Genomic DNA, 18369 nt, shown 5'->3' on the forward strand with positions numbered 1-18369 from the left:
AAAGATCAAAGGTTAGCTGTATAAATGCTAGAATTTTTATGGGCCATTATCTACATTACGTTTTCTGACTTAAAGTTTTTCTATTGGATACGTTGATCACAAGACTTCCAAAACATAAAATTATGTTGCTGTAATGTTAAAAATTAAAACAAAAAGAAATCCAGCAACTTACCGGTGGTCCAGGGAGTCCTCGCGGGCCGACTGGACCCTGGAAAGAAAGAAGTCAGAAGGTATCCCGTCAGTTTCCAGTATAAAACCCAAGAATTGAATAAGGCTAAGTTCATGGTTGGCATTTCCTGGTGAGTGCTAAGTTTACTGCTGTATTTTGCGATGGTTTTACAGCACCTGATTCTAATTGAGTCTATTGGATAAAACCATTTTCCTGACAGTGCTCACATGGACAATAACTGGATACTGTGCCGGGAGCGGAACTGGCTATTTATTAGGTGCTGGGCCAGTGGGATGACTTATAATTCCCATTGTTTTTTAAAAATTCATTCATGGGATGTGGGCAAGGCCAGCATTTATTGCCCATCCCTAATTGCCCTTGAGAAGGTGGTGGTGAGCCGTCTTCTTGAACCGCTGCCGTCCGTGTGGTGAAGGTACTCCCACAGAGCTGTTAGATAGGGAGTTCCAGGATTTTGACCCAGCGACGATGAAGGATCAGCAATATATTTCCAAGTCAGGATGGAGTGTGACTTGGAGGTGTACTAGGAGGTGATGGTGTTCCCATGCGCCTGCTGCCCTTGTCCTTCTAGGTGGAAGAGGTCGCGGGTTTGGGAGGTGCTGCCGAAGAAGCCTTGGCGAGTTGCTGCAGTGCATCTTGTAGATGGTACACACTGCAGCCACGGTGCGCTGGTGGTGGAGGGAGTGAATGTTTAAGGTGGTGGATGGGGTGCCAATAAAGCGGGCTGCTTTGTCCTGGATGGTGTCGAGCTTCTTGAGTGTTGTTGGAGCTGCACTCATCCAGGCAAGTGGAGAGTATTCCATCACACTCCTGACTTGTGCCTTGTAGATGGTGGAAAGGCTTAGATTCAGCAACGTTAAAGGCTAACGAGGAACAGCAACTGTTTTTATTAAAAAGGGTAGCTAGGATGCAACCATATCCTCAGCAAGGCAAAACTACAGCATGCTAAGGGGAGAATCTCTGCCCAGCCTGTAGCTTGCACTAGGATGGTCATTCCTTCCTCCCTTTGTGGGACTGGTTTTTATTTTGCGGTTTAAAAATAGCAACAAAAATGTTAAACATAAAAATTAAGTTGTTGGGTCCTGTTTTCTGTCACCATGTCAGTCACCCACTTGCAAAATAAGTGGCCCTTGTTAAAGTCTGCTTTAGTCTGAAGAATGAAATAAAGGCAACCCCTTACCTTTGGTCCTGGTACCCCCTGCCATCCAATCAAGGGACAAGGACGGGGAAAAAAAAAAGGATAATGATTAGAAAGAAAGTTCCATACAGATTCTCAGAAATCTTTCATGAGTAACATGCAACCATCTAGTATGATGGTTAGTCAGCTGCCACGCTTACCTCTATCTTCGGGTCTGCTGTCACAATCCTACCTTGAGAGTTACAACCTCCAATCGCACTAATCATCTGCCAAAGTGAGGTGCAATCGCCTCCCACCGGCAGGTGTGAGTGTCTGGCTGCTGGCAGATGGGCACGGGGCACCTCCTGTGCACTCTGATCTGCCTGGTATCCCATTCTTCCAAGCACTTTAGTAGAGGGACGGGTGGACGGGGGGAGGGCTCCCATTGGAAAATCCATTGGTGCTGGGTTGGCAATTAAAAAAAAACAATTGGCACAAGGGTTCATGAGAACCCAGGCACCAGGAGAAAAATAAAAGCAAAAAGAAATGGCCTGAAAGCAGTTGCATGAATGTCCTTACTGGCCTTTAAACTTGCATCTACATATAGCTCACCACCCGGCAACCCCAGCTACCCATTTATATTGGGCGCGATTCGGAAGCTTCAGTATTTTTCTCACCCCCACTCAAAATGATTTTTTCTAAAATGGTGAATTTTCTGTTCATCAAGGTGAAGGAGCCTCGTGCTGGGAAACTGGAACTGTTTGGCCCCATCATTGGTACCCAGTGTCAGCAGCAGGCATTCCCAGGTCAGGTGCAGCACAGTCTGGGTTAGAACAAAGCTCCCTTTACTTTGCACCTATGTATCACCAACCCCCCTCCCCACTGCAGTATTACAAATTTTACACTCACCACAACCCGAATCTTCATGGGCTAGCTGAGCGAGCTTGACGGTTTTGCACTAATCTCGAGTTGTGGACTCGTGCCCACTTGGCTGAGACTGTCCAAACTCTTGACTTGACTTGCATTTTTTTTTCTATAGCACCTTTCACGACCTCAGGACGTCCCAAAGTGCTTTACAGCCAATGAAGTACTTTTTGAAGTGTAGTCACTGTTGTAATTCAGGAAACGTGGCAGCCAATTTGCGCACAGCAAGCTCCCACAAACAGCAATGTGATAATGACCAGATCATCTGTTTCAGTGATGTTGATTGAGGCATAAATATTGGCCAGGACATCGGGGAGAACTCCCCTGCTCTTCTTCGAAATAGTGGCCGTGGGATCTTTTACGTCCACCTGAGAGCAGACGGGGCCTCGGTTTAACGTCTCATCCGAAAGACGGCACCTCCGACAGTGCAGCACTCCCTCAGCACTGCACTGGGAGCGTCAGCCCAGGTTTTGTGCTCAAGTCTCCGGAGTGGGACTTGAACCCACGACCTTCTGATGCAGAGGCGAGAGAGAGAGCTACCCACTGAGCCATGGCTGACACCTCGACTATAAGTGAAACTCATTTCTGTTATAGTCGAAGGAGACTTTCTTCTCATCCCTCTGAGTTCAAAGCTAGATCCCAGGGGCGGAAGGCCACAGTCTAACCCACTTAGTACAAAAAGTTGTAAAGTGTTCTATTCACCGATACTGATATTCCTTGTCTTAATCAGCACAAAATAAAATAAAGAAGAAACATAATGAACAGAATTCATCTCCTCAAATTGAAGAGCTGACTAAATTTAGAGTCATTTGTAAAGCAGAGAGACGGATTTTTAATTCTTTCAAATTAATCAATCTTACCGTATCACCTTGATTTCCTTTATAACCCTTTGGACCCTAAAAAACCACAAAGAATTGTAGAGTTTGTGCTTAAGTGAACATATTAAGAAATTGTAAATAACAGCAATTACTTTAGACATTTTTCTTTTCAACTTCATAAAGACAAAACAAAGATACTCACAGGATGCCCCGTGGGACCTGACACGCCAAATGGACCCATGATGCCTTCTTTACCCTGGAGAGGAAAGAGTGCTTATTCTCAGACACCACACAGCTTTCAACCTCCACATTACCAAGTTAGGCAAGCAAATTACAATCCTACTTTACAATTCTATTTTGCATCCAAGTCTAAAACTGTTCTTATATTGGGTTTAGTGGGGCACGAACCATAAGCTTGCCAGATTCACAAAGACCAAATCCTAGAAAGACTCAGTAAAAGGCCGGGCCCAACCAACCTGTGACCTCTACCACCTAGAAGGACAAGGGCAGCAGGCGCATGGGAACACCACCACCTCCAAGTTCCCCTCCAAGTCACACACCATCCTGACTTGGAAATATATCGCCGTTCCTTCATCGTCGCTGGGGCAAAATCCTGGAACTCCCTCCCTAACAGCACTGTGGGAGCACCTTCACCACATGGACTGCAGCGGTTCAAGAAGGCGGCTCACCACCACCTTCTCGAGGGCAATTAGGGATGGGCAATAAATGCTGGCCTTGTCAGTGACGCCCACATCCCAGAAATGAATAAAAAAACACAAATATCTTGAAGAATCACAAAATTTAGCACATCGTATCTGTGCTTTTGTGCTCAATCTTTGACTGCATGCAGACAAAGATCTTATAACATTATGTTTAGCTGAAGATAGATGGTTGGCAGCACTCCATGATAGCAGTACAGGTGGATTATCACCTTCCTGCGACCCACAGCTTTACATCCACTCAGTTTGACAAAGTGATACTTGTCGGAAATAATGTCTGCTTGTAGAATTTAAAATTTCTTACCAATTCAGTAAATAGTACAAAGCGTCATTTAAAAGCCCCTGCATTGCTCATTTGCTGACCGGAGCAGACTGGGGGAATCGCAGGTGCAGTTTGATGTAAGAAAACTACTAGGCACTTGGTCACAGTATTAAACAAGGCTTTAATCGACTGTTTCACAACATGGAAGTCTAGTTATCCTTCACTAGTTCCTGTTTACAAAAAGTCCCTGAGCAAGCTGGGCCCGTGCCCGTGCCCGAGTATTTATACTCTCCCTGGACAGTGCCACCAGCAGGCCGCCCAGTATATTTCATAAGTTATTTCTACATGAATGGCACGATTTATGTCACAGGTTCCATCACTAAGTGTGTTGGAGCTTTAGTGATATGACGTAAAGCAAATCGACTATTCAAACAACTGTTAACATGAATATATCATCTCCTTTATATATGCGTGTGCTGTTACAGATTATGTAAAACAATGGAAACTTAGAATTTTTTTTTAAAACTGTTCTATGAATTCCCTTGTAATAAATGATTACTTACCATTAATCCTGGAGGCCCTTTTGGACCCTGGATCCCAGTAAAACCTGCATCTCCTGGATGGCCCTACACAAAAAGAGCAGATAATAAGATGCTGGATCTTTCTATTCTCAATTCTAAATTGGACCCACAGCAATAAAAATGATCATGTGGCTAGAAATGGCAGGATACACATACTCACTGGAGAATATAATGAACAACCATCAAATCAATGACCGGGAATTTCCATTTCTGTAACACTCAGACCCTGATTGCCTGGCATTTGATTTCAATGGGTGAAGAATGACGAGCTGGCAAGTGTAGATGTGGAAAATCGCCCCTATTATTACTTACTGCCCACTCAAAGACTCAGGAGCGTCCAATACGGAGCATTGGAGGAGTCATCACAAGCGACTGTAGCACTGCTACCCAGAAGACTGAGGGGGAAAAATTCAGTTGTTTGCGCCTCCCGTTAGCGTCTTAAGAGGGCGCTAATGGGGCACAAAGCAACTAGCGCCCGGGCGCGGCGATGTTTGCGCCACTCGCAAAATTAACTAGACATTTTGCGGCGGCGCTAAACGCTACCGCCATGATCTCCTGCGCCAGCAGATCGTGACGTCAGTCGAGCGCGCAACGCCCCGTTAGCGCCCCGGACCGGATATTGAGTGGCGTGTCCTGCCTTACCGCCTGCCGCTAGCAACGATAGGTTGAGGGGAGCGTTTTGCTGTCAGAAAGAGACTAGGGGAGTGCTATTTAAAGGCGACCGCTTCCTGCCTTTTTTTGTTGGTGACATTTTTGCACCACGCATTCTGAGAGAGAGGGAGAGAGAGACTTCTGGAGAGATTCAACGCTGTGTGAAGGAGTTTTGGGTACTGAGCAGCACTTTGCAGGTTCATTTTGATTTGCCCTTCCTTGCTTCGCCAGCGCTCTGAGGTAGCGCCTCGCTCCTCAGCGTTTGCACCTTAAGACAGGTGTGAAGCGCCTGATTTAGCGCTCCAATCACCTCCAGGGGCGATAAAAGCCAAGTTTGCTGTCGGAGGCGATAATTAGCGCCAGGCGCTAAATTTTGCGCACGGCCGATAATGGCGCCCCAAACAGGGCGATACCGAATTTTTCCCCGAGTGTTTAGGTTCTAGAGCTGCTGACTGTTTGAATCCGTGCGCTACAGTTACGAAATTACAACAGCAACAATTTGCATTTATACAGCGCCTTTAACACAACATACCATCTCAAGGTGCTTCACAGGAGCGATTATCAAACAAAATTTGACACCGAGCCATATAAGGAGATGTTAGGACAGGTGACAAAAAGCTTGGTCAAAGAGGTAGGTAGGGATATGGGCGTCGCTGGCAAGGCCAGCATTTATTGCCCATCCCTAATTGCCCTTGAGAAGGTACCTTCTTGAACCGCTGCAGTCCATGCTACTTCTTTGTAGCAGTTTGGTATAACGGAGTGGCTTGCCAGGCCATTTCAGAGGGCAGTTAAGAGTCAACCACATTGCTGTGGGTCTGGAGTCACATATAGGCCAGACCGGGTAAGGACGGCAGATTTCCTTCACTAAAGGACATTAGTGAACCAGATGGGTTTTGATGACAATCCGGTAGTTTCATGATCACCATTACTGATACTAGCTTTTTAACTCCAGATTTATTTAATTATCTGAATTTAAATTCCCCAGCTGCCGTGGTGGGATTTGAATTCATGTAACATAACCACTATGCTACTGTACCACTGATAGGCTTTAAGGGGCGTCTTAAAGTAGGAGAGAGAGGTAGAGGGCAGAGCTGTAGTTGCCTGTTTCTCGCACTGACCTTCCATTTTGGAGCTCTTTTTAAGAATAAAAGAACATAAGAAATAAGAGCAGGAGTCGGCCATTCGGCCCCTCGAGCCTGCTCCGCCATTCAAGAAGATCATGGCTGATCTTCGACCTCAACTCCACTTTCCCGCCCGATCCCATATCCCTTCATTTCATTAGAGTCCAAAAATCTATCTATCTCAGCTTTGAATATACTCAAAGACTCAGCATCCACAGCCCTCTGGGGCAGAGAATTCCAAAGATTCACTACCCTCTGAGTGAAGAAATTCCTCCTCATCTCAGTCCTAAATGTCCTACCCCTTATCCTGAGACTATGCCCCCTAGTTCTAGACACTCCAGCCAGGGGGAAACAACCTCTCAGCATCTACCCTGTCAATCCCCTTCAGAATCTTGTATGTTTCAATGAGATCACCTCTCATTCTTCTAAACTCCAGAGAGTATCGGCCCATTCTACACAATCTCTCCTCATAGGACAGCCCTCTCATCCCAGGAATCAATCTAGTGAACCTTCGTTGCACCGCCTCCAAGGCAACTATATCCTTCCTTAGATATGGAGACCAAAATTGTGCACAGTACTCCAGGTGTGGTCTCACCAAGGCCTTGTACAATTGTAGCAAGACTTCCTTACCCTTATACTCCAACCCCCTTGCAATAAAGGCCAACAGGCCATTTGCCTTCCTTATTGCTTGCTAGCTTTCTGTGTTTCTTGCACGAGGACACCCAAATCTCTCTGAACACCAACATTTGAAAGTTTCTCACCATTTAAAAAATATTCTGTTTTTCTATTCTTCCTACCAGTGAATAACCTCACCTTTCCCCACATTATACTCCGTCTGCCACCTTACTGCCCACTCACTTAGTCTATCTATATCCCTTTGCAGACTCTTTGGGGGAGATTTTCCTGGAGCCGTCAGGCGGGGTTTCAGGCGTGTGGGGGGGAAAATCCTGAATTCGGGGGTCCCGACACCATCCCACCCAAAACCCGCCTCCACGTAAGTTTCACAGGAGGCCGCATTGGGACCCGCCGACCCGAGGCGGGAAGGGATTAGTGCCAATTAACTGCCTGTTAACAGGTAGTTAACAGGCAGTTTTTAGCCTAATCCCTATTTTGAGGGGTGTCGTGTGGGATTCCCGACGGCTCCAAACCACGCCAGGTTAGAGCAGGTGGGCCGTCGGGTTGAAGGACTTGGAGGGGTCGCAATGTCAATGTTCAGGTGAGTGATGTGTGCATGAGTGCAAAGGTAAGTGTGTTTGGTGTGTCTAAAGTGTGTAAAGAAGTTTAAATTACCTGTACTTACCTTAACAGCCTTTCTTCCTCTAGGTTTCGGGAGTCCATCACTCAGCCGGAATTGAAAGCTGAACGGCTGCGATCTGTCAAAAGTGACAGCCTTCAGCTTTCATTGCCGGTGACAGTTCTAACTGAGTCTATGTAGAAGGACTCAGGTTAGAAGTCAGACTGTCAGTGTTTGACAGCTTCAAACAGCTGTGAAACACTGATATTTCATCTGTCAAGAACTCTTGACAGATGAAATTTCAGTCTGTCCCGTCACCTGTTGCCGGGTGGCCCTTAATCGGCCTGCTGAGCCCGCTGGGCGGGCTCAACAAGGTCAATCAAGGGAAAATCGCGCAGATTGGCCGGACGTCAATGTAGGCGGGACTAAAACCCGAAAGTTGTAGTCCCGCCTCCTTCCGACAGCTTTATGAAAATCTACCCCTTTGTGTTCTCCTCACAGCTTACTGTCCCACCTAGCTTTGTATCATCAGTAAACTTGGATACATTGCATTCAGTCCCTTCATCTGAGTCATTAATATAGATTGTAAATAGCTGAGGCCCCAACACTGATCCTTGCGGCACCCCACTAGTTACAGCCTGCCAACCTGAAAAAGATCCGTTTATCCCTACTCTCTGTTTTCTGTCTGTTAACTAATCCCCTATCCATGTTACTATTGTGGTAAACCACTGTTATACCTGCCTGTGTGGGTGTTTGTATTCCACTGTGTACATGTCTGTACATGCCTCGGCTGACTCCTCCCACGAGTCCAGGTATAAAGGTGACTGCTCCATAGTCCCTCTGTATTCTGGACTGGTCGACCACTCGAGGCACACCTTCATTCTCTTGTTAATAAAAGCCTGTTAGTTACTCGCTTAACCTCAGTCTTTTGAGTAATTGATAGCGCATCAATTTTATTAACAAGATTTTTTATAATGGAGAAGATCCTCACACCAGCATGCCTGGACTTAGACCATCGGGAGGCGGACGCATCCACCAAGTTTGCTCACTGGCTTAGGTGCTTTGAAAGATTCCTGATCGCCTCCGCTGCAACGGTCAAATCGGATGAGGACAAACTGGATGTCCTGACCTCCAAAGTGAACCACCGAGCGTACTCGGTCATCCAGGATGCGACCTCGTACACGGCTGCTCTCAAGCTCCTCAAGGACCAGTACACGCGCCCAGTGAACGAGGTGTACGCCAGGCACCTCCTGGGGAGTCATAAACAACAACCTGGGGAATCGACCGAGGAATACCTTCAGGCACTGTCTGTGCTTGGCCGGGCCTGTGGTTGTAAGGATGTAAAGGCCGCCGTGTACACAGAGGAACTTATCCGGGACGCTTTTGTAGCGGGCCACAGGTCCAATTACACCCGACAGCGACTGTTGGAGCAGAGTGACCTCGACCTCAACAAGGCCTCTGAACTCGCACTATCATTGGACGCAGCCTACCGGGGCATGGATGCCTACTCCTCTGCACCGTGGACGCCGCGGGGAACGACAGCCTGGGACACGGTAGGACCGTCTCATAGCGCCGTGCCACCCCAGCCACATCCCAGCAACGGCCCAACTACCGCAGCAGTGTCCCAAGGCCAGAAATGCTACTTCTGTGGCCAGGCCAAACACCCCAGAGCGCGCTGCCCGGCGAAAAATGCGATCTGCTCGGGCTGCGGGAAGAAGGGACACTACGCCAGCGTCTGCAGGGCCAAAGCCACCCCGAACCCCAGCAGCGCAGCGTGTGGGCCGTGCGGGCCGCCATCTTGGGCCTCCCCAGCCATGTGCGAACCACCGGAACAGCAGCCATTTTGGACGCCTCCAGCCACATGGGGATCATGGACACCGCCATCTTGGACGCCAGCTGGGACGCAGCAGGCCCCCAACACCGCCTCATCTGATACCCGCAGCGACACACCGACCCCTACGCTGGCCTCCGTTACGCTGGACCAAGCGAGACCGCACCAACTGGCCCGGTCCACAATGGACATTAAGGTAAATGGTCACGAAACAACCTGCCTTTTTGACTCTGGGAGCACGGAGAGCTTCATCCACCCCGACACGGTGCGGCGTTGCTCTCTCCCAGTCCTGCCTGCGCACCAGCGGATTTCTATGGCCTCCGAGTCCCAGTCGGCGGACATTGGCGGCTACTGCGTGGTGACACTCTTAGTAGACGGGACTGTGTACGATAATTTTAAACTTCTGGTCCTGCCCCACCTCTGCGCTGCCATTCTACTGGGGTTAGATTTTCAGTGCCACCTTAAAAGTGTTACGATGGCGTACGGTGGACCCCTCCCCCCACTCACAGTCCCCAGCCAGCAGCTTCCAAATTGCCCGCCGCGCACCAGGTGCAACCTCTCCACACTCAGAGTCACCCCCCCCCCCCCCCCCACTGTTTGCTAACCTCACCCCCGACTGTAAGCCCATCGCCACAAAGAGCAGGCGATACAGTGCCGGGGACAGGGTTTTCATTAAAACCGAAGTGGAGCGGCTCCTGAAGGAGGGGATTATTGAGGGCAGCACCAGCCCCTGGCGAGCCCAGGTTGTGGTTGTTAAGACCGGCGAGAAGCAGCGCCTGGTCATCGACTACAGCCAGACAATAAATCGCTACACCCTGCTGGACGCTTACCCACTCCCCCGCATAGCTGATATGGTCAACCAGATCGCGCAGTACCGCGTCTTCTCGACCATTGACCTGAAATCAGCGTACCACCAGCTCCCTATCCACCCTGAGGACCGCCAGTATACTGCCTTTGAGGCAAACGGCCGCCTCTATCACTTCCTTAGGGTTCCCTTTGGCGTCACCAACGGGGTCTCCGTCTTCCAAAGGGAGATGGACCGGATGGTTGATCAAAATGTGTTGCAGGCCACTTTCCCATATCTGGACAATGTGACCATCTGCAGTCATGACTTGCAGGACCATGACGCAAACCTCGAAAAATTCCTCTGCACCGCCCAACTCCTGAACCTGACGTATGACAAGGAGAAGTGCATATTCCGCACAACCCGCCTCGCCATCCTTGGCTGTGTTGTGGAACACGGAGTCATCGGTCCCGACCCCGACCGGATGCGTCCCCTTATGGAACTCCCACTGCCCCACTGCCTCAAGGCCCTGAAGAGGTGCCTAGGGTTTTTCTCCTATTACGCCCAGTGGGTCCTCTACTATGCGGACAAGACCCGTCCGCTGATCAAGTCCACCTCTTTTCCCTTGACGGCAGAGGCCCGCTTAGCCTTCCACCGTATCAAGGAAGACATTGCCAAAGCCACCATGCACGCAGTGGACGAATCCATCCCCTTCCAGGTGGAAAGCGACGCGTCCGACTTTGCCCTGGCCGCTACCCTTAATCAGGCGGGGAGACCCGTGGCCTTCTTTTCACGAACCCTCCAGGGCCCGGAGACCAGACACTCCGCTGTTGGGAAGGAGGCCCAGGCTATTGTGGAGGCTGTGCGTCATTGGAGGCACTACCTGGCCGGAAAACGATTTACCCTGCTCACTGACCAGCGTTCAGTTGCTTTTATGTTTAACAACAAGCAGAGGGGCAAAATCAAAAACGACAAGATCTTGAGGTGGAGAATCGAACTTTCCACCTACAATTACGAGATCTTGTACCGGCCCAGGAATCTCAATGAACCCCCGGATGCTCTATCGCGTGGCACCTGCGCCAGCACGCAGATCGATAGACTGCGGGCCCTCCACAATGACCTCTGCCACCTGGGGGTCACCAGGTTCTTCCACTTCATCAAGGCCCGCAACCTGCCTTACTCCATTGAGGAGGTCAGGACCATGACCAGGAACTGCCAAGTCTGCGCTGAGTGCAAACCGCACTTTTATAGACCAGACAGGGCTCACCTGATAAAAGCCACTCGCCCCTTTGAGCGCCTGAGCGTTGATTTTAAAGGGCCTCTCCCCTCCTCCGACTGCAATGTGTACTTCCTCAACATTATTGATGAGTACTCCCGTTTCCCGTTCGCCATCCCCTGCCCGGACATGACCAGTGCCACGGTCATTAAATGTCTGAACGACCTCTTCACCCTGTTCGGTTTCCCCAGCTATATCCATAGCGACCGGGGCTCATCGTTTATGAGCGACGAACTCCGCCAGTACCTGCTCGCTAGAGGTATTGCCACAAGCAGGACCACCAGTTACAACCCCCGGGGGATCGGACAGGTGGAAAGAGAGAATGCGACAGTTTGGAAGGCCGCCCTGCTAGCCTTAAAGTCTAGGGGCCTTCCGACCTCCCGCTGGCAGGATGTGCTACCCGATGCGCTCCACTCTATTCGGTCACTGCTCTGCACTGCCACTAACGCCACCCCTCATGAGAAAATGTTTGTCTTCCCAAGGAAGTCCACATCGGGGACATCGCTACCGCCATGGCTGACGTCCCCAGGGCCGGTCCTACTGAGAAGACACGTGAGGACCCATAAAACAGACCCCCTGGTCGAGAGGGTCGACCTCCTCCACGCCAACCCCCAGTATGCTTACATTGCGTACCCGGACGGGCGGGAGGACACAGTCTCCATACGAGACCTCGCACCCTCGGGGGCCCCAGTAACCCACTACCCACTACCACCCCCCCCACGATCCAATATCCAACCCCAGCAGACGGCACGCCTGGGCCCTGCGACCCGCTCGACACCCACGAGGACTACACACCAGTGCCCCAGCCTACGCGGGACTCGACGCCGGAAGCTTCACTACCCCTGCCGTCGCCACGTCGATCACAGCGGCAGACAAGACCTCCGGAGAGACTCCAATACACAAACTTTTAATACACTTCACCCCGCCGGACTCATTTTTTAAACAAGGGGAGAATGTGGTAAACCACTGTTATACCTGCCTGTGTGGGTGTTTGTATTCCACTGTGTACATGTCTGTACATGCCTCGGCTGACTCCTCCCACGAGTCCAGGTATAAAGGTGACTGCTCCACAGTCCCTCTGTATTCTGGACTGGTCGACCACTCGAGGCACACCTTCATTCTCTTGTTAATAAAAGCCTGTTAGTTACTCGCTTAACCTCAGTCTTTTGAGTAATTGATAGCGCATCAACTATGTTAACCCCAACCCCATGAGCCCTAATCTTGTGTAATAACCTTTTATGTGGCACCTTATCGAATGCCTTTTGGAAATCCAAATATACTACATCCACTGGTTCCCCTTTATCTACCCTGCTAGTTACATTCTCAGAAAACTCTAATAAATTTGTCAAACATGATTTCCCTTTCATAAAACCATGTTGGCTCTGCCTAATCATGTTATGATTTTCTAAGTGACTTGATACCACTTCCTTAACAATGGATTCCAGCATTTTCCCGACGACTGATGTCAGGCTAACTGGCCTGTAGTTCCCTGTTTTCTCTCTCCCTCCTTTCTTGAATAGTGGTGTTACATTTGCGACCTTCCAATCTGCTGGGACCATTCCAGAATCGAATTTTTGTTCTCCTGTTGTCTTTTCACTGTTTTACTGAACTATTTTCAGTTCTTTTAAAGCCTGTCTGAGTCTGAGATGATCACTGTAGGTCGTCCAGTAACCTTCTGCACTTTCTAGATTTTTAGTAAAAACTCAATTGCAGAATAATGAAGCCCTTCCTTGTGTTAGGCGTCACCATACGTGACATGACTCTTGACTTTTGCTGTTGCTCTCCATCCTCATTTTGTCTTATAAAAGGACTTGTTCATCACTTTTTAGTTCTGATGAAGTGTCTAATGAACACACAAGCCTGTCTTTTCTCTTTACGGACCAGGAGAGGTATTTTCAACGCTTTCTGTTCTCGTTTCAGATTTCCAGCACTTACACATAAAGACGAAAGACAGACTTGCATTTCTACAGCACCTTTCACGACCGCTGGACATCCCAAAGCACTTTACAGCCAATGAAATGCTTTTTGAAGTGTGGTCACTGTTGTAATGTAGGAATCATCCTTTTTTCTCTCCACTGGAATAAAAGACTTCAATAGTGCTACAATAAAGGTTGCTATGGAAAGATGCTCAGTGAGATGGACAGTTTCAAGCTCTCCCTAGACTTGTCTAAATTCCAAACTTTGCAACAAAGGTTAAGTCAGCACAGTGCGGGTTTATTCTTTTAACAAGTGGATGTCGGAAGAATAGCTTCCTGGTACAGGGCCCTCGTTAATTAACCTCCTTGCTGGGAACAAAAGGGAATTACGTTCGTAAACTGTAAGTTCAAGTACATTTTTACTCAGTGTTAATGTCATCATCTGCGCATGTGCAATTGTCTTTTAGTGCTGTGGGTTATGTCAAAAATACATTATTGTTACTATTGGAAACAGCCTGGTGGTTGCAACAGAGATGCAAATAACTTAAAATTGCCCAAGGGTGACATATGAAATATTTAAATATTTGCTTAAAAATGAATAAATAAAACTAAACATTTCAACACAGTTCCACAGTGGTCAAGAACATACATACATAACGAGGCTGTTTACATGAAGATGTCAATACTGATTACAAACCCGACTCGTTTAAATCAGACTTAATCTGCTTACACGAGTCTCAACAAATGTTCACGTCCGTGCCAGGTTTGTTGATACTTATCAGCAAGTTTATGAACCATTATTTAAAATTACCCGACATCTGCTGCACACATAATAATGTCAGCTCGAGCAACATTTGCTGGTTAGATTAGTGGGTATTTTCCAGGATATCACGGCACCGTGTAAAGGAAGCAGCCATTTTATCCACAAATCCACCAACCTTGATGGTGAAATAGTGAATTACTACACCGCCTCACTTAATAACTCAATTAAAATAAATGTTAAAAATCAATAACACTGATCAAAAAAGCTTGCCGACAATCAACTGCCAATGACTTAATGCAAACTTACTCAATGCTACTGAACCGTACAAGACTCTAATCAGCTCATGTAAAAATACCCGGGAAGGAAAATACCCTGGAAGGAAAATACCCTGGAAGTCATCTCATTATTCTCTTCAGGTGTTTTTTTGTGCACAGCCAAGCTTGGAATGTTGGGACTCTGGAGAAGTCTGTGACACAATTACCTTAAGTAATCACTGCCAGGAGTGAATACACTCCCTAAGTTAAAGCCCTCGATTGCACAAGTGCCTTTGTATTTATCTGAGGAAGGATGTTCTTGCCATGGAGGGAGTACAGCGAAGATTCACCAGACTGATACCTGGGATGGCAGGAATGACGTATGAGGAGAGATTGGCTCGATTGGGCTTATACTCGCTGGAGTTTAGAAGAATGAGAGGGGATCTCATTGAAACTTATAAAATTCTAACAGGACTGGACAGACTAGACGTAGGAAGGATGTTCCCGATGGTTGGGGAGTCCAGAACCAGGGGTCACAGTCTAAGGATAAGGGGTAAGCCATTTAGGACAGAGATGAGGAGGAATTTCTTCACCCAGAGAGTGGTGAACCTGTGGAATTCTCTACCACAGAAGGCAGTGGAGGCCAATTCATTAAATATATTCAAGAAGGAGTTGGATATGTTCCTTAAGGCTAAAGGGATCAAGGGATATGGGGAGAAGGCAGGGACAGTGTACTGAATTTGGATGATCAACCATGATCTCATTGAATGGCGGAGCAGGCTCGAGGGGCCGAATGGACTACACCTGCTCCTATCTTCTATGTTTCTATGTTTACAACCCAAGTGACTTAACCTGCTCCAGATCAATCTGATCATTTGCTTCCTGTGCAGTTCAATTCCCCTCGCCTACCTCTTAAAGTCCATGTGAAATCGTTAATGTGAAGCTCGCACGTCCTCCCACCCGCTCCTCATCAGTCTCAAACCTCCTACCGTCTACTACCACTTTCCTCTTCGCTGTCTCTTTTGGCACTGCCTATTCTTGCTTTCACAGGGCTATGCAGTGCTACAGAGGGTCACTACAGCATACTGAACACCACTGATGGGATTACAATGCTATCACTGGCACTTGGGATGCTGATATAGCCTTGCTGTCATAACGCTCCCATTCTCACTGTAAGAGGCAGTCACAGCAGTGCTGGGGGTGGGGGGGGGGGGGCGGGGTGGAGGGAAGACAGAGTGGCAATACAGCAAAGAGAAATGGGAAATAGGGTTGAGGTGGGTGACAAAGACTCGACTATGAGGCAGATGGAAGAGATGTTTGTGTCAGGGGCATTACTTGAGGGGAGTAGGAGATGGAGGGGAGGAGAACTTTTAAGTGCTTGAAAGCAGGTGGGAGAGCTCAGAGATGTGGAGCGCACACTGGACATGCAGAGCTAGCGGGGCATGTCAGAGACACAGGAGAGGATCTTGGAGTCATGGAGTAGATGATGCAATCTTGAAGGCATGAAACTTCTGAGAGGGATCTTGGGGACACAGATAAGATGGGGGTCACAAAGGGAGAGAACCTGGAGATATGGAGAGGGTGGGCGGATCATGGAGAGGGCCAGCAAGGACGTTGAGGAGTTATTGCAGTCCGAACTGATTCGGGTCAGCAGCTCTCGTCTCGTTTTAAAATGGAAGTTGACTCCTGTTTTGCTAAACTCACCATTAAGCTTCTGCTAGAGGCCAATAAAGTTCATTTCCACTTTCACTCCTTCTGATGAATTATTCAAGCTTTGCTATAAAAGAAATTTAAACAAAACTCTGAGTGACCTCTTCAGGAATGATTTCCCCAACTGTCTGGTAACTTTATACATTGCAGAGGATTTTAAAGAGAGATCTTTAGTATGAAAGAAGCTTTGTGTGCCCCAGGAATCAGTATCTTCATTCAGGGAATGTAATGAAAAGCACATGGCAGCTACTGGGCGTAAATGATTACAGCAGAGGGGGATGTGAGACCACACAATTGTCTCCTTCAACTACCTTCAGTAAGTATATGCCAGGGCAGGACTCATAAAACATCATTGTACTGAGTTTATAAAGTGCGTGCATTCTTACACATCCAATAAATTATATATCTTTCCAAATTTGAAACGCAGTGTTATAGCTACATCAGTCCACAGTTTTCCTAACTTAATTCTTTTTCGCCCGATTTTTTTCTGGCCCATGAACCATTCTGTAGACGGTGGGTGGTGGGGGACTGTGTGCCAGTGGGGGCCACTGCAGCTGATGCATTCAATATAGAAAATGTGAAGTAATGCAATTTAGAAGTAAGGAAATACAAAGGAAATCTTTCACGACCACCGGACATCCCAAAGCACTTTACAGCCAAGTGTAGTCACTGTTGTAATGTAGGAACATTTGATGTTCACCTTTAATGTAAGATTTTAATTGAAACAGAGGGACTTTGGTTTGCAAATATACAGGCCTAGAAATTCAGTGGCGTTTGCGCCCACTTAGCGCCTGAGGAGGTGTTTTGCGCCGGAAGTGTTGTTGCGCCTGAAATTCAGTTCTGGGCGAAATTCGGCGTTAGCCGGTAGCGCTGCGCCGGCACCGATGACGTCATCGGTGTGCGCAGCGCCCCGGTTCCAACGCGATGCCGGCCCGACGCCCAAATTCAGTTGCGGCCGCCTCTCCCGTAGCGGCCGCAAAGAGCGTTTGTAAAACGGGGCCTTGCAGCTCCGAGAGGCCGGGGCGTAAAGGTGGAGGTGCGGCCGGCCGCTTTCCCGGCGGCCGCCTGGCCGCACCTTCCTCCCCGGACTCCCACACCACCCCCCCCGCGTCATTGGTCTCTGACCCCCGCGAGCCTGGCACTTCTCCGTGGTGCCGGGCTCATTTGCCGGGGGAATCCAGCGGCGATCTCACGGCTGCAGGCAGCTCCTCCTTAAGAGAAGGAGGAGGCCTGCAGTACCCCAGCCTGCCGCACCGCATCGGGTGGCGCTGCGGCAGCTGGACGCCTGAAATTGACTTTCAGCGCCCCAAGCGGAGGCGGCCAAACCCTGCAATAGCGCCCGCCTCCGTCTTGGGGCGCTGCAACTGAATTTCAGGCGGGCGCTACGGGAATCCGGGCGCAGCGCAAACTTTCGGGCGCTAAACACCAGGCGCGGCGATAGGGAATTTCTAGGCCACAGACTTTTAAAGGTGGCAGCACAAGGCAAGTGGAATCCTTGACTTTGTATCTAGTGGTGTAGAATACAAAAGCAAGAAGGAAATCTTAAAGAAAAGAAAGAATTGCATTTATATAGTGCCTTTCACGACCACTGACGTCTCAAAGCGCTTTACAGTATTTTTGAAGTGTAGTCACTGTTGTAATGTGGGAAACCCAGCAGCCAATTTGCGCACAGCAAGCTCCCACAAACAGCAATGTGATAATGACCAGATCGTCTGTTTTAGTGATGTTGGTTGAGGGATAAATATTGACCAGGACACCGGGGAGAACTCCACTGCTCGTCTTGGAAATAGTGCCCTGGGATCTTTTACGTCCACCTGAGAGGGCAGACTGGGCCTCGGTTTAACATCTCATCTGAAAGACGGCCCCTCCGACAGTGCAGCACTCCCTCAGCACTGCACTGGGAGTGTCAGCCTAGCTTTTTGTGTTGCAAGTCCCTGGGTGTGTGGGACTTGAACCCACAACCTTCTAACTCAGAGGCAAGGCTGCTGCCCACTGTGTAGTGTGCATAGATTTGGGCAGCCTGTTACAGTTAGAACATAGAAGTAATGGAGAAAGCGCAGCGTAGAGTCACTTGGATGTGACCAGGGATGAAGGATAATGAACAAAGACTTGAGAGGTTAGGGTTTCTTTTTTAAACCAGAGCTGAGAAAATTAAGGAGTGACCTGTTAGAAAGGTTATGATGAGGTAAATAGTGATAGTATTTTCTACTAGCAGAACAGT

At 48.5% G+C, this 18369-nt stretch overlaps 1 protein-coding gene across 1 annotated transcript in view; it reads right to left on the reverse strand.

The window, feature by feature from the left end:
* LOC147101631 (uncharacterized) overlaps window positions 1-18369 on the reverse strand; it is a 688387-nt gene that overhangs the window by 17596 nt on the left and 652422 nt on the right. The window contains 5 exon segments of the mRNA XM_085965351.1: window positions 173-208; window positions 1368-1385; window positions 3089-3124; window positions 3249-3302; window positions 4591-4653. Coding sequence (XP_085821477.1) covers window positions 173-208; window positions 1368-1385; window positions 3089-3124; window positions 3249-3302; window positions 4591-4653 — 207 coding nt within the window.

This window comes from Somniosus microcephalus, chromosome 23 (assembly GCF_052327205.1).
Source record: "Somniosus microcephalus isolate GS21.2 chromosome 23, FLI_Smic_1.0, whole genome shotgun sequence".
In the NCBI taxonomy this organism is placed as follows: domain Eukaryota; kingdom Metazoa; phylum Chordata; class Chondrichthyes; order Squaliformes; family Somniosidae; genus Somniosus; species Somniosus microcephalus.